General features: G+C 43.8%; 1 protein-coding gene across 2 annotated transcripts in view; it reads left to right on the forward strand.

Moving 5' to 3' along the window:
* Positions 1-13,745, forward strand: part of Elovl2 (ELOVL fatty acid elongase 2) — a 43,255-nt gene extending 29,510 nt beyond the window's left edge. For both annotated transcript variants that reach the window (XM_059263130.1, XM_059263131.1), the window contains exons 3-8: positions 708-895; positions 3,552-3,629; positions 5,535-5,706; positions 8,552-8,676; positions 9,109-9,243; positions 10,904-13,745. In XM_059263130.1, coding sequence (XP_059119113.1) covers positions 708-895; positions 3,552-3,629; positions 5,535-5,706; positions 8,552-8,676; positions 9,109-9,243; positions 10,904-11,029 — 824 coding nt within the window. In that variant the 3' untranslated portion in view covers positions 11,030-13,745. The remainder of the gene's footprint in view (positions 1-707; positions 896-3,551; positions 3,630-5,534; positions 5,707-8,551; positions 8,677-9,108; positions 9,244-10,903) is intronic.
* The last annotated feature ends 224 nt before the right edge of the window (positions 13,746-13,969 follow it).

A 13,969-nucleotide genomic window follows, 5' to 3' on the forward strand; every position in this document is an offset into this window, starting at 1 on the left:
CATTGTATTGGGGTGTGTGTGTGTGTGTGTGTGTGTGTGTGTGTGTGTGTGTGTGTGTAGTACCCTTATCTGAGGTCTGAGGTTTTGTCCCACAATCTACTATAGTCCAAAAAATTTCAATGGCAAATTCCAGAAGTAACAATTTGTATGTTTAAAATTACATACTGTTTTGAGTAGAATGATGAACTCTGTCCTGTCTGGAACTCAAATTGTCCTTTTGTCCAGTGTATCCATGCTCTGTATCCTACCCACCCTCAGTTATTCACCAGCCTTTGCTTGTCAAGTCTCTACAGCAGCCACAGGGCTTGTATCGAGGGGACACCTGCTTTACTTAGTATCGGCCTCAGGTGCAAGAGCAACGGGGCTGGCAATTTGGTTACTGCTCAGAAAACCATAAACTGCCTCCTTCAAGTGAAAAGGTAAAAGTTCCCAACTTAATAAGAAAAATTCCAGTGCTCATGTTGCTGAAGTCTAGAGAAAGAACTAGGATGTCTGTGGATTTGTTCAGGGACAAGCAGCTTGAGCTGGTTATGTGAGTGCATCTCAGACAGCAAGTGCTCAGTGAGGTCAGGAAAAGTGCTCGCTGGGCACCTGGGGACCTCCCACCTTGGATAAGGGAGCCCGCTGCAGACTGAGTGTGTGAGTCGGTGTTGCTAACTGAAGGGAGCACTGTTCCTCAGGCTCCTCACCATCCGCTTTCTTTCCAGATTCTCGAGTGCGAGGGTGGTTCCTGTTGGACTCTTACCTGCCTACTTTCATTCTCACCATCACATATCTGCTCTCGATATGGCTGGGTAACAAATACATGAAGAACAGGCCGGCTCTTTCTCTCAGGGGAATCCTCACCTTGTATAACCTGGGAATCACACTTCTTTCTGCATATATGCTGGTGGAGGTAAGTGTGTGAGGCTCTGAGTGTTTGAGTTTGAGGACTGGTCAGATGTGGCCTTCCAGAGCTGTGAAAGGTCGCAGTTACCATGGTACCACTCTGTAAGAACCCAGAAAGCTGCTCTTGCACTGGTACTCTTCCTTCCCAAAGTGTCAGAAGCCCTTGTTTCTGACTTGAATTTAGGCCTGTTTCTGGAGTCCTTAACCCAATTAGAATTAGAATCATGATTAAGATCGTGTCGTAAAATTTCTTCTGTACCTTATGATCCTGATTTAAATGCACTAAATGATTCATATGTAGCTAGTGTACAGAGATGCAGATGTCTGGACTGTGCTGGCAAGCCTGAGTTGACACTAGTCGGCTCTAGCTGCCTACCAGGCCTTCAACTCCACCCTTAAAAGCATGTTACCGCAGAAATAAGTAATGGTTGCTTTGCCTAATACAACCAAGAGTTTCTGCCGTATAATACAAGGAGAACTCTATTCTTCTTCAAGTATTCAACTTGCTCTAGCAAAACTAAAGAGGAGTAAGGGACAAAACCAATCAAATTAGGATAAAACCATCCATAAAGGTTATAAATGGCTAGTAATGATGCAAGCAGGACTTTTCTACTGATCTAAAATTTAAAAAGACAGAAGTCCGTATCTTAAAATGCTGGTTTCTCACTCTGACTTTATTTTGTGGATTAGCCAATATGCACCATTTTAATAATGGCCATTAGCTGTTGCCATAGTGACCAAAAATGAAGCACTGGTGGGTGGGATTTTGGGTGAGGAAAGCCATATAAAGTTTCAGCATCACATCACAGGCAACCACTAAGTTTTCTGACACTAAAAAGAGTTTTAGGTTCTTTGCTAAGATGTATTTAGCATGATAGGTGTGAGCTGGCCGGATAAAGCATGGGTTTAGTTTTTTTTCTTGAGACAGGCTTTCTCTTTGTAGCTCTGGCTATCCTGAAACTCACTATGTAGACCAGTTTGGCCTTGAACTCACAGAGATTAAAGGTGTGTTTCACCGTGCCCAGTTAGACTTAGTTTCTTTACATGATTGCAAGGAAAGAGACCTCCTTGATCAGGAGCAAGTCTGGAAGCAGTGTCCCAGGAGACGGAGCACACAGCTTCCAGGCTGCAGCTGCCAGGAGCCTGGACTAGGTGGTAAGGTTGGGCTGAAGCCGATGGACTCTAGGTGAGCTTTAGAGTTCCTCCATCCACAGCAGCTCCATGTTAATCTTATTGACAACCTTGTCTATTTCCTTCAGTACAAAGGTTAGATGGCTTTGGTACTCAACCCAGTGAGAGGATTATGAGTAGCCCAGGAGGCAGCTTAATTCTGCTACACAGTTACTAAGTGGTTAGATAGATAGCACGGGATTGGTGACTGCCTGGAAAATCTGGATAACACAGGACATGCCCTGGGCAAACAGAACATGCCCTGTTCGCTAAGGGGTTACCCTACAGCTGCAGTGACTATAGAAAACATATAGTTAACCCTTCAACTGCAGCTTTCATCCTGCAAACAGTTTAAATAATATGTGTGTGCCACGTAGCTTTCTGAGTCTGAAAACTGACCAGCACGCGCACGCGCACACACACACACACACACACACACACACGCTTATCCTTACATCCTGTAAGGTATCCCAGTCTCCAGCCTACCCCGAATGGGCAGTTCCGGACAGGAGCATAAAGCCCAGGAGGCTGCTGGGAACCTGATTCAAAATGGAGTGCACTGGGAAATCCCAAGGGCTTCTGCTTTTATTGGACCCACTCATCCTCAGAACCTTAGTTACAGTTACGTTACCTGAAGGTGGCTTTGTTAGAAGAGAAATACACCACCTACATCAGAACTGTGAAGAAGAGACCAAGGCTCTAAACAGTAGTTACTCAGTCATCAATATTGTTAAGGCAGAGGAAAATCCTAGCCCTTTGCCTAGAAAACACTATACTCTAGAATTTCAAATTGTTGCAGGGAGAGAGTTGCTTTTGTAGAATTTCAATGAAGAATTTAATAGATTTGTTTTCTCATGTTATAGAAAGAATAGAAGAGAGTGAGTTAGGAACCCTGAGTTCTGGTGACGTTCCCACCACTCCTTAGCTGTGCAGCCCTGAGCACACCACTCACTCATCAGGTATTACTGAGTACTCACTGCCTCCTGGGAATGGGTCAAGGATGGCTAGATGATGGGTTTTTAAAATGGCAGCTTTTTATTAGAGAATAATAGGGAAGGTAGGTGTCAATCACGTAATTTATTTGATTATCAAGTAGTACAGACACAGTGAAGAAAATGTTTAAAGAACTTTCTGACCCCTTTTAATATCTGTAAAACTATAATGTACATTTCATCAATGTATTAAATTGAAGATATTTTAGTAGTTTCCTCCCATGTGTTTATTCTTGTATGTTGTAAGACAGATAAATAAATAATTTGTACTAAAGTTATAGATGCTCTTACATTTGGGTGATCTGAATGGTTAGAAGTGTGTGAGGGGCCAGAAGCCCTGGCTTCTGTGCAGCAGCAGGAGGTAGCCCCTCGCTGGTGTGTGAGGGCAGATGGCTCGGATTCTGGGTGCTTCTGCCCTACCTGGGAGTGCAAGCTGGTTGAAGTGTTCAGTGCCCTCACGTGCTTGTGTTGGTTTCTTTCCCTTCCTCCGTGCTCTGGCAGCTCATCCTCTCCAGCTGGGAAGGAGGCTACAATCTACAGTGTCAGAATCTGGACAGTGCGGGAGAAGGAGATATCCGGGTGAGCCCTGACAAGAACTGCCATTGAAAAAAAGCAGAGTCTTGCCCTCTACAGTGAGAGTCTGGGATTACATGAAGAGCTTGGGGTCTGATGGGAAGACTTAGTGACAGACATGTCTTAGAAATGGCTGGGTGGCAGGCTTTCTGAACCACACACATCCGTGAACGGAAGCCTCTACCAGGTGCAGTGCTCCTGGCCTCAGGACCATCTCCTGCTTCAGGACATAATTAAGTGCAAACCAGCCACTTGCAGGCTGTGTTTATCAGGAACGCCTTTTGTGTGATGCAGTGTGTGTATTGACTTCTGTATTTTTAAAGGGAAACTGTGGCAGGAGAAACAAGAAGCTAGTTAGAACAGCCTCTTCTGTGGAAGCAGGCGAGTTGGGATAGGATGGCAGCCACACTGCTCTCAGCACACACCTCTTTTGATTTTGAAATCATCCTTTTACATAAATTGTAAACAAAATTAAGTTTTAAAAGGAAACAAGGCAAGTTTCCTCCCTAAAACATCAGAAGCAAAGTAAGGTAAATGAATTCACACGCATAGGAAGGTACCCATCAGAAATCACAACAAATAGGGATAGCCATTGTGGGCAGACAGCTACAGTGGGCAGCATCTTAATTCAGAATTATTAATAAAAATGATTGCTGCTTTTAGACAGCCACAGGACACTGGGAGGTAGAGTATACAATAAACTAACATCATTAGTAACTAGTACTTGAAAGAAAGAGATATGCTTTTAAAAGTAGTGAGAGTTAAACCCAGTAGTCGTTGATGCAAATTAGAAATGTCATATTAACCTCATGAAAGAGGCTGTATTTTATATCTTTTATCTGCAGAAAAGGCCCCTTTAGTCTATGACAGCCCGAGGTACTGAGCTAGACTTTACAGAGTGGCTGTCTACCAGAAGGGATGAGGATTCTTAGGGCATGGCCAGTTCCAGGTTTGGGCCAGGGAATGTATTTCAGGTGACTCTGTGACCCTCAGCAAAGGAGCTATGCATGACTATTGGGGTCATGCATGGTTACAGGAACCACCTTGAAAACTCCCTCTCATTGGCTGTCCAGGACAATCCAAGCATCACAAAGAACACACTGAGAGATGAAAGAGAGCACATCTCTAAAAGAAAATGAGTCCCACTGTTCCCTTTTAAAGGTTGCTACACCAAGTCATTGCAGAAAAAATTAAGGCAAATAACTGAACATCCATCATGTCTTTATATGCGAATTTCCAAATACAAGAGGAGGGGAAATTCCCTATAGGAGAAAAATGTGTGAGTCACAGTAGAATCGGAGCATCACTTTGCATCTCCCAGAAGCACGATGCATCCCTTCACAAAACTGTCCACCACCTGAACAAGAGAGCACCCACTTATGGTGATGTGAAACACACTGGTGGATCCCCATCATGCACTTTTAGAGCTCTGACTATAGAGGTATAGTTAAGGTAGTCTGGGACTGTAAATGGTTCTGAGAAAAAGGAGGTAGCTCAGGAAAGTTCCTGAGAGAAGGTGGCTACCAAGATGAGGATTAGGGAAGGATGGCTAAAATGTGCCAGATCTGAGGCAGAAAGTGTTCGACGTAGGTGGGAGGGAGAGTCAGTACTCACACAGGCTGAAGAGCCCACTTTTAGGGTTCACAGAAGCCTTGCAGAATGGAAGGTAGTGGAAGATCCTTTCCTTAAGTGCGGAACCATGGACAATAGCCTGTGGGTGGCAGGGAGTAACTGGATTGGATGAATGTTTGGGAAAGATAGCCCCTCTTTCAGTAGAGAGTAGACTCATGGAATAAGAAGGAACTGGGGGAAAGACAGCAGATGAGCAGCACTCTGCAGTCTGAAGGAAGCACAGAGCTGGGGTATGCTGGGGTACACTGTCAACTTTTCTCCCTCTTGAACTTGCTGTAGGTAGCCAAGGTCTTGTGGTGGTACTACTTCTCCAAACTAGTGGAGTTCCTGGACACGATTTTCTTTGTTCTTCGAAAGAAGACCAGTCAGATCACCTTCCTTCATGTCTATCACCATGCCTCGATGTTTAACATCTGGTGGTGTGTTCTGAACTGGATACCTTGTGGTCAAAGTAAGTCCTTTTGGTAACTCTTGGTTCTGAGAAATGAGTCTCACAAGAGCACCAGCACACCTCTGAGTCCACCCAGTATGTGCTGACTAGGAGATATGGGAGCCCCTAAAGTAATGTCCTTGTCACCACAGGAAGCTACATTTGCAGGTGGCTGTTTGATTTCTGGATTATTATGTTGGCAAAATCTGAGCAAGACCTTAAATTTAAAAACTGATTTCTTTACCATGCACCAATTGTCGGATGGGCAGAGAAGCATAGGCCTCAGCCAGAGCACCTGACTCCATAGAGGGCGGTCCTTACCACTTCAGGCAGCATCTGCCACAGCCACCACCTCACTGTGACACACGTCAACATTTCAGCCCTTAGAGGTTCTTCACTTCACATTCTGGAAAACCAAGAGTTCTCTGCACCAAAAAATAGCTTTCACCTTTTTTAATAGATTTTAAGCTAGATGTGGTGGTTCACACCTGTGGTCCTAGTGCTTAGCAGGCTGGGGTAGGAGGAGCTTCAACACAGCAAGATCCTGTCTTAAAACACATGTCCATGCCTGCCTATATACACGCACACACATGATACCTGTAGCACAGTAAACTAGTGTGGTCACTCATATCACATACTTTGCATGGAGCAATAGCTCCATGAGGTGGTAGTGTTGACCCTGGCTTTACCTAGAACACTGTGGTATGAGGTAGTGTTGACCCTGGCTTTACCTGGAACACTGTGGTGGGAGGTAGTGTTGACCCTGGCTTACCTGGAACATTGTGATGTCTTGTTTTAGCCCTACTTTTAGTTTTTAAAAATTTTATGTTGCACTCAGGAGGCAGAACCAAGCGGATCTCTGAGTTCGAGACCAGCCTGGTCTATAGAGTGAGATCCAGGACAGGCACCAAAACTACACAGAGAAACCCTGTCTCAAAAAAAAAACAAAAAAAAAATGTGTGTATTGGTGTTTTTCCATGGGTGTCAGGTACTCTGGAATTGGGGTTACAGACAATTGTGAGCTGCCATGTAGGTGCTGGGAATTGAACCTGGGTCCTCTGGAAGAGCAGGCGGTACTCTTTACCACTGAGCCATCTCTTCAGCCCCCCTCCCCACCACTTTACTTTGACTGTAAGCAGTTGATGATGTCTTTCTCTGTGATGACTTCACAGCCCATAGGGAGCGGGGTAGGGTACTCACTTGTGACTGAACTAAAGAGACAGTACTTTTATTTAAATCATCATGTTCCCATGACTTTGAAAATATTCTATGAAAAATTAGATGGGACAAAACAAGAAAAAGTGTTTTTAGAGAGCCGAGTATATAGCTCACCAATGGAGCACTTGCTTAATATATACAAGAATGCTCCATTGCCAGGACCCCAAAAAAGTCAAATTGAGTGACGGCTTTTAAAAAGTTTAAAATGGGTGTGGTGGCACACGCCTTAGGAGTTGGGGTCTTGTGTCAATGATAGAAAGTGCCAAGGATATGTGGGATGCAGATACCCCTTGACACACCAAAGAGTCAATTCTGGTAAACCCACCGTGAATTGAAACTACCCTAAGTGAAAACTGCGTGCGATGCGCATAGCCCACTGAGCACCCCGTCACGGCCTCAGTACCGGGTTCATATCCAACGGCCTCATCTCCTGGTTGCAGTATGGAATGAGCTGCCATCATTTCCATCACCTGCCATCCAGAGAGCACTAGAGCACTGTTACTACAGGTCAACAGTCAGGGCTCAAATTATGGTTTCTACCAAATGTGGATAATTTGGATCCAGTCATCAAGTTGAAAGATCGTGAATAGAGCCATCGTTGGTTGTATGATATCCCTGGCTGTCAAGGTCCAAGTGAAAATTCCCATGCAAGGGATGAAAGTGCACAGAAGACAGATGGCCTTTACACTCAGATGACAGGCTCCCTGTGCGCCTTTGGGTGCTAAGGAAGATTAGTGAAGGTCACAGGAGCAGTGTTTTGAGTTGTTTTTTTTTCCAGTTTTGACAGTTTCATTATGCATTTAAAATTCACATTGCACTATTCAGAGATGGTCCTGTGAATATTTGTGTGCTGTATCTCCAAGATGATTACAAAAATTATAAGTACAGAGCTTCTCAGAAATGAGAACCCAGATGGGCAAATCTCATCTTGGACTGCTGAGTACTCCCATAGTCTTTTCCCCCCCCCCCATGGAAACTCAAGTGTCATAGCACATACTGGCCAGTATTTGCTGAAAATTTACTGTATGCATCACGCTGTTGGTTTTGCTTTCCAGTTATCTAGGTTACTGATGCAGGGTGAGAAATGGGGGCTAAAGAATTGAAACTGACTAAGAAGTAGGCTGTGCTCTTTGGTTCAGACAATGCAGGACAGTCTCCCGATCCCACCACAGCTCTGAGTGGTTTCAAAATGAGAAAATAGCTTACACACAAACACATTCCAGACATAAGAAACCACTAGGCAAGCACTCCAGCCACAGGAGGCTCTGTCACCAGCATGGCTTAATCAAGGTTTAGGCAAAAGAAAGTCAATTCTCCTGTAGTGGGATTCTGCAATCAGACTCAGGTTCACCTTTCTCTGCCTCCCTGATTAGCTGGTAAGAATAACTGCTGCAGAGACAGTGAGTCCTTTTCAGATATGGAGTAGCTGGCGTGGCTGGCTGAACATCTCTCCTGGATTACACATTGTCTAGGAGGTTTTACTGAATCCTGGAATGACCGCAGCAGTTAGAGATCTCTCCATGAATGCTGTTGCATGATTGTCTACACCTGTTAGCACTTTTCAGTCAGGATAGAGACCGACAGATAACAAGGAAGGGCAAGCACCTTCCTTTCTGGGAGTACTAACTCACATACTCCACTGTCCTAGGCTTCTTTGGACCAACCCTGAACAGTTTTATTCACATTCTCATGTACTCCTACTACGGACTCTCTGTGTTCCCGTCCATGCACAAGTACCTTTGGTGGAAGAAATACCTCACCCAGGCTCAGCTGGTACGTTGCTCTTCCTTTGCTTCTCCACATGCCTCACAGACAGGGAAGAAACAGGCTTTTCAGACTCTGTGCCTAGGCTGCCTTTTATCTTAATGTGGCCTGGAGGAGTCATACTTCGGCCACAATAGCATCTTTGTGTTTGCGGTTAGCTTCTAAGTGGAGATTTTCTGGTTTGAAATAATAATCATTTTTGAGTTAATGTAAAACTTAGATCATTTTTTAAATTAAAATAAACTTAACTACTTTTCCATCAAAAATAGACAAATTTATATACTTAATTTCAAATAAAGTCTCTGGGCAGGGTAGTGGACTATTGGGGTATTTTTCTTGATTTGCTTCTGCAGAATATAGCAAGGGACAGTAGCCATGTGTAGACCAATAGGGCCTCCCTCCCATGGGACCTGTACTCAGCTGCAGCCCTCTGTCTTGCAGGTGCAGTTTGTGCTGACCATCACGCACACCCTCAGTGCCGTGGTGAAGCCCTGCGGCTTCCCCTTCGGCTGTCTCATCTTCCAGTCTTCCTACATGATGACACTGGTCATCCTGTTCCTAAACTTCTATGTCCAGGTAAGTAAGGTGTAAGTGTTCAGGGCTGAGTGACAAGCTGCCCCAATGTACGGTGTGTCTAAGATAATGGGACGCCAAGGAGGAAGTGAAGGGTACCCTCCTAACCCTTCTCCCCACATCCTCCTCCAAGGACAGCCAGCTAACAGTCCAGTTGGCCTTTGCTGAGAGCTCGTTCTGAAAGACTAAGTTACATTAGATCTGCACCTGTGTTTGCCCCTGCCACCACCCAGACCTGACGTCGGAAAGCTGAACAGGTGTAGTAACACAGAGCCAGGAAGCTTGAGTGGAGAACAACTTGACAATTGTGTTTCGTGTTTAATAATGAATTCAGTGAGCCTCCGTCAGCTGCTCTGAGGTATGGAGGCAGTGTTCATTTGGGGAAATTCCTTCAAGGCAAAAACCAGCATGGACATAGACAGGGCATGCTGGCTCACTCTTTGTCAAGTGACATTTTCTTTTCAATTAACAATTGAGATGAGAGCATCCTGCACAGTGACTTTGTCCTAAGAACCCACACAGGCTGGGGCAGCAGAGGCTCAGGTGGCTGTGAATTTTAAATGGTGGGGCTAAGGAAATGAAAAGGCTGCTTCACACCAAAAAGAAAAAGCATAATTTGTATTCAAACAGTACTTCTGAAATTCTAGTCAACTCTGTTTTCTTCTCCAGACAATTGCACTCATTTTTTAGTTTTTGTTCCATAGTGGTTTTATGTGAAAGACCACTGTGGGAACTGGACCTTTGACAGCTTTTCAGAGTGTGTGTTTCTGAACTAGACTGGCTGTCCTTTGCCCTTCTAACTGATCAGTCTCATATGAGGATGTCTAAAGAAAGACACATTGGTGGAACCAAACAGATCCACACGTGCGTACCAGACTCGAAGGGAACAGCATGGGCTCACCGTAGCTGGCAGTGGTAGGCAATGGCTACCAAAACTCTCTCTACACACTGGTTCAGACTTTATACCATTTCCAGTCATGACCCTTGTTAATGCCACCATTGCCTTTTAAAGAAGTAAAAATGCTGTTATCCTAGCACTGAAGAGGTAGACACAGGAAGATCAAGAGTTCAAGGTGATCATGGGTAGCAAGTTGGAGACCAGCCTGGGTGGAATGAGACCTTGTCTCAAAAAAATAGGTAAATAAATAAAAATGAGGTGACAGATCAGGTATTTCATCAGAATGAGAGAGCGGGACATATAGGGCCGGAGTGGAGTTCTGTGGCAGATGACATAATTAATGTGCATGAGACCCTGCATTCCATCTTCAGCACTAAAGAGAATGTTTAAAACCCTTCCAGAATCACATAATGTTGTAATTACAATCTCAGAATAAAAAAGTAAAGTAACAGCTCCTTTTATCTTGAATTTTAAAGGAAGTTATATTTTTCCCAAGTGAATTACTAATATAAGCTGCTTTGCATGCTAAGCAAATTATGATGTAACACAGATAAAGTGAAATAACCTGTACTGACATTCCTGTATTTGCCTTGGTTTTTACCTGAGCTTTACAGCAAGAGGCTTCAAAACAAACCAACTCTTATTAGGAGGTCCAGTGCCAAGGAAGATTGTGGAATGCTTTAAATGCGTGCTGTGTCAGAAGGTTAGAGACAATGACTTGTTAACACGTCTCCTCTGCTTTTGCTCCTGTCTACTCTCTGACAGACATACCGAAAAAAGCCAGCGAAGAAAGAGATGCCAGAGCTGCCCGCAGGGAAAGAGGTGAAGAATGGTTTGCCCAAAGCCCACTCGGCTGCAGCTAACGGTGTAACAAACAAGAAGGTGCAATGAATGGAGTGATGGGGAGCATCACAAGTGCAGCAGCCCAACAGATGAGCTTGTTTTAAAGCCAAGACTGGATTGAAAGTTGTCTGTTTTAGCATAAACTAATTCCTTTTGAGTTTGTAAATCATTTGTACCCAGAATGTATTATAATGTATTGCTATTAGGTTACTCTATTAGCTGAAGCAATGCCGACCTCTACAAACCTCAGAACAGGTGCAGCGCCCCCTCTCCTGAACTCTTCGTAATGCCTTATTCACGCAGAAACCCAGGAGACACGGGCTTTGTTTTTCATGGCAAGTCTTCAGAGTTAATTTTCTTTAGATTAAATGTGTAAAATAAAATGTTAATTATATTGTAAATGTCAGGGTCTGCTCTAGTCCATGTCAAGCACTAACTGTCAGTGCATAAATCGATGATTAGTCTACTTGCTCCTTAAGGTATCAACCCTAGGAAGCGTTTAAATGGGATCCTTAACAAAAGACAGACTCTAGCATCACCTCTCCCTCTCTCAAGCCAGGGAGGCAGCTACATTTTTAACCACTCTGATTCTAAATTTAGTGACATAGTAATGAGATTCATTTTTCTTCAACACAGTTTGAAGATTAGTCATTCTATGAACGAACAACTTCGTGAGCTGGGTATGGGGGCATACACCTGCGATCCCAAGTGTTTGGGTATCGAGACAGCCTGGGCGACATGGGCACAAGAAGACCTTGTCTCAACCAGAAAACAATTCTTTTGCCAAATCATCATAACTCAGGGGCTTTGGGCAGGAGCTGTCTCTCCGTTTCAATTAGCTTCCTTACTCATACATTCCTGTCTACCTCCCTTGCTGGTCTGGATTCAGAGAGTCACGTTCTCCATATCAAAAGCTGGGTCTACACATAGCTGTCTTGCTTTTTCTGAACAAAGGCTGGAGTCCAGTTGCAGTTCTCCTTGGCACAGAAATGCGACAGGAATACTTGTAAATCATAATCAACAGAGCCAGGGGCAAAACAGACATCACATTTTCAGCTGTTGCTTCTGAGCCTACTCATGAATATTAGCCCAAGTAGTTGCTACCAATCTTCCTAAGTTTAAGATTCAGAAAACAGAAAAGGGTGTGGTCATTTGGAAAGATCCCGTGGGCTGGGAATAAGCCAAGTGAGAGTGCACTGGCCTAAGCAGCACATGCTTTCTCTGCTCAGAGCTATGGTCTCCACTGCGAAGCCAGTGCAGAGGCAGACCGAGGCCCTGGCCACTTCCTTCCCCCAACTGATGCACCACCACTGTTAAACTGTACCGAGCATGAGACAGGATGTTTCCCAAAACTCACACAAAACATGACTTAGTAACTTTGACTACGTTTCCTCCATTTTAGCGCTATGTACCTGGGTCGTGGCTCCGCGTCCAGCACATGGTAGGCTTTTCTTACGTGCCAACAGTGGTGCTGCCCACCCTGTCTTCCCTTTCTGGGCAAGCTCCCATTTTACTTTTCCCTGTTAAAAATTGTACTGACTTTTTAAACTGAGTATTCCGCCCTTCTCAGTATATTTGGACAAACGCTGTAGTCCTTGTGTCCTGTGCCATCCCACCCTGTCACTCCCGTTGGACAAGCTCCTCCTGTCTGCTCACCACCTACTCTTCACTGTGTTTTCTAAATGATTTTCTCAAACTGATCTGCTCCCAGATGCTTCACCGCCATCTCCAGTGACTCAGACTCGAGCTAGTATGTTCTTCTTTCCCAAGCATTCGTTTTAAGGGCTAGCTCTGAGTATTTTATTGTTCTTCTGTGACAAGAGACAAGTTAGCCAAAGGAGCAAACTCCTTGGTGAGACGAGTTCAGTTTTAGTTCTCAAACATGACCTGAAATCTGTTACTGAAGTGAATTCTGGGTAAAAATGAGACAGACGAGGCATCACTGGTCCTTGACCCACGTTACTCTTACTTTGCCAGCGAGGCACTGAAGTCTCACAGTGCATCATCATGCCTGCAGTGGGGTGTTTGAGTGACCTCACATCTGTAGAACACAGAGGACATCATCTTTGTATAGCCGTTCAGTAATGGCAGCTCAAAGTACCAGCCAGCTTAACCCTCCCAGAGCAAGCTCAGTACAACACTAAGCCTTAACCCACTCAAGGGCCAAGAAGACACACAGAGCTGTGAAACCTGAGCTGAAAATGGGATCTGGTAAACATTTTAACCCATTTATTCTTAGTGTGAATTTTCTAAAATAGAAGTAAAAAAAAAAAATGTCTATCTCTATAATCTGATAAAACAGTTTCCCAAGTAAATTCCCTTTTATTCATGAGAACAGAAATACTTGGGTACTATAAAACCTTAATTTCCCCAGCTTTTAAAATAAAATGGAATATTTGCTGAATGTAATTAAGCATAGAAAATGTCAACCCATCAGAATTATATTTATACATATTGGTGGATAAGTTCCTGTCTTCCCACATCAGAGAATTATTATTTTTTTACCAAATGGGCAAAATAGCATTTTGTATGTTAGAGACCACTCTACTCTAGTCCTTCCCAACATTCCTGTGTCATTTAAGAACGTTAGTAGAGGTCACCTCTTTGGAAGTGGAGGGTTTTACTTTTTGTTTTCCTTTGACAGTACTGCATCTAAAGAACACAGTATCATGCCTGGGGTGAAAGGGAGCCAGAAGCCATTTTTCTTTTAGATAAAAAGTATTCTGTGTGATTGTTGTATAATAAATTGATTTTTATGCTAAAACATGTTGCACTTTTCCTTATTTGGCTCAAAGAAACTAAAATGTGGGCCTATGTGGTATGCCAAGTGGTCTGTTATTTGGTGATTATTTTTACCAATGTGATATTTCAGTGATTCATCTTAGACTCTTAATTCATTTCAACAAGCAGTGGGACGTTATGTGACATTATTAATGCAGTATTTATATACCAAGTCAAACTAGCTAAGATGTTCGTCACTCACAAGGA

Source organism: Peromyscus eremicus, chromosome 5 (genome assembly GCF_949786415.1).
Source record: "Peromyscus eremicus chromosome 5, PerEre_H2_v1, whole genome shotgun sequence".
NCBI classification, from domain to species: domain Eukaryota; kingdom Metazoa; phylum Chordata; class Mammalia; order Rodentia; family Cricetidae; genus Peromyscus; species Peromyscus eremicus.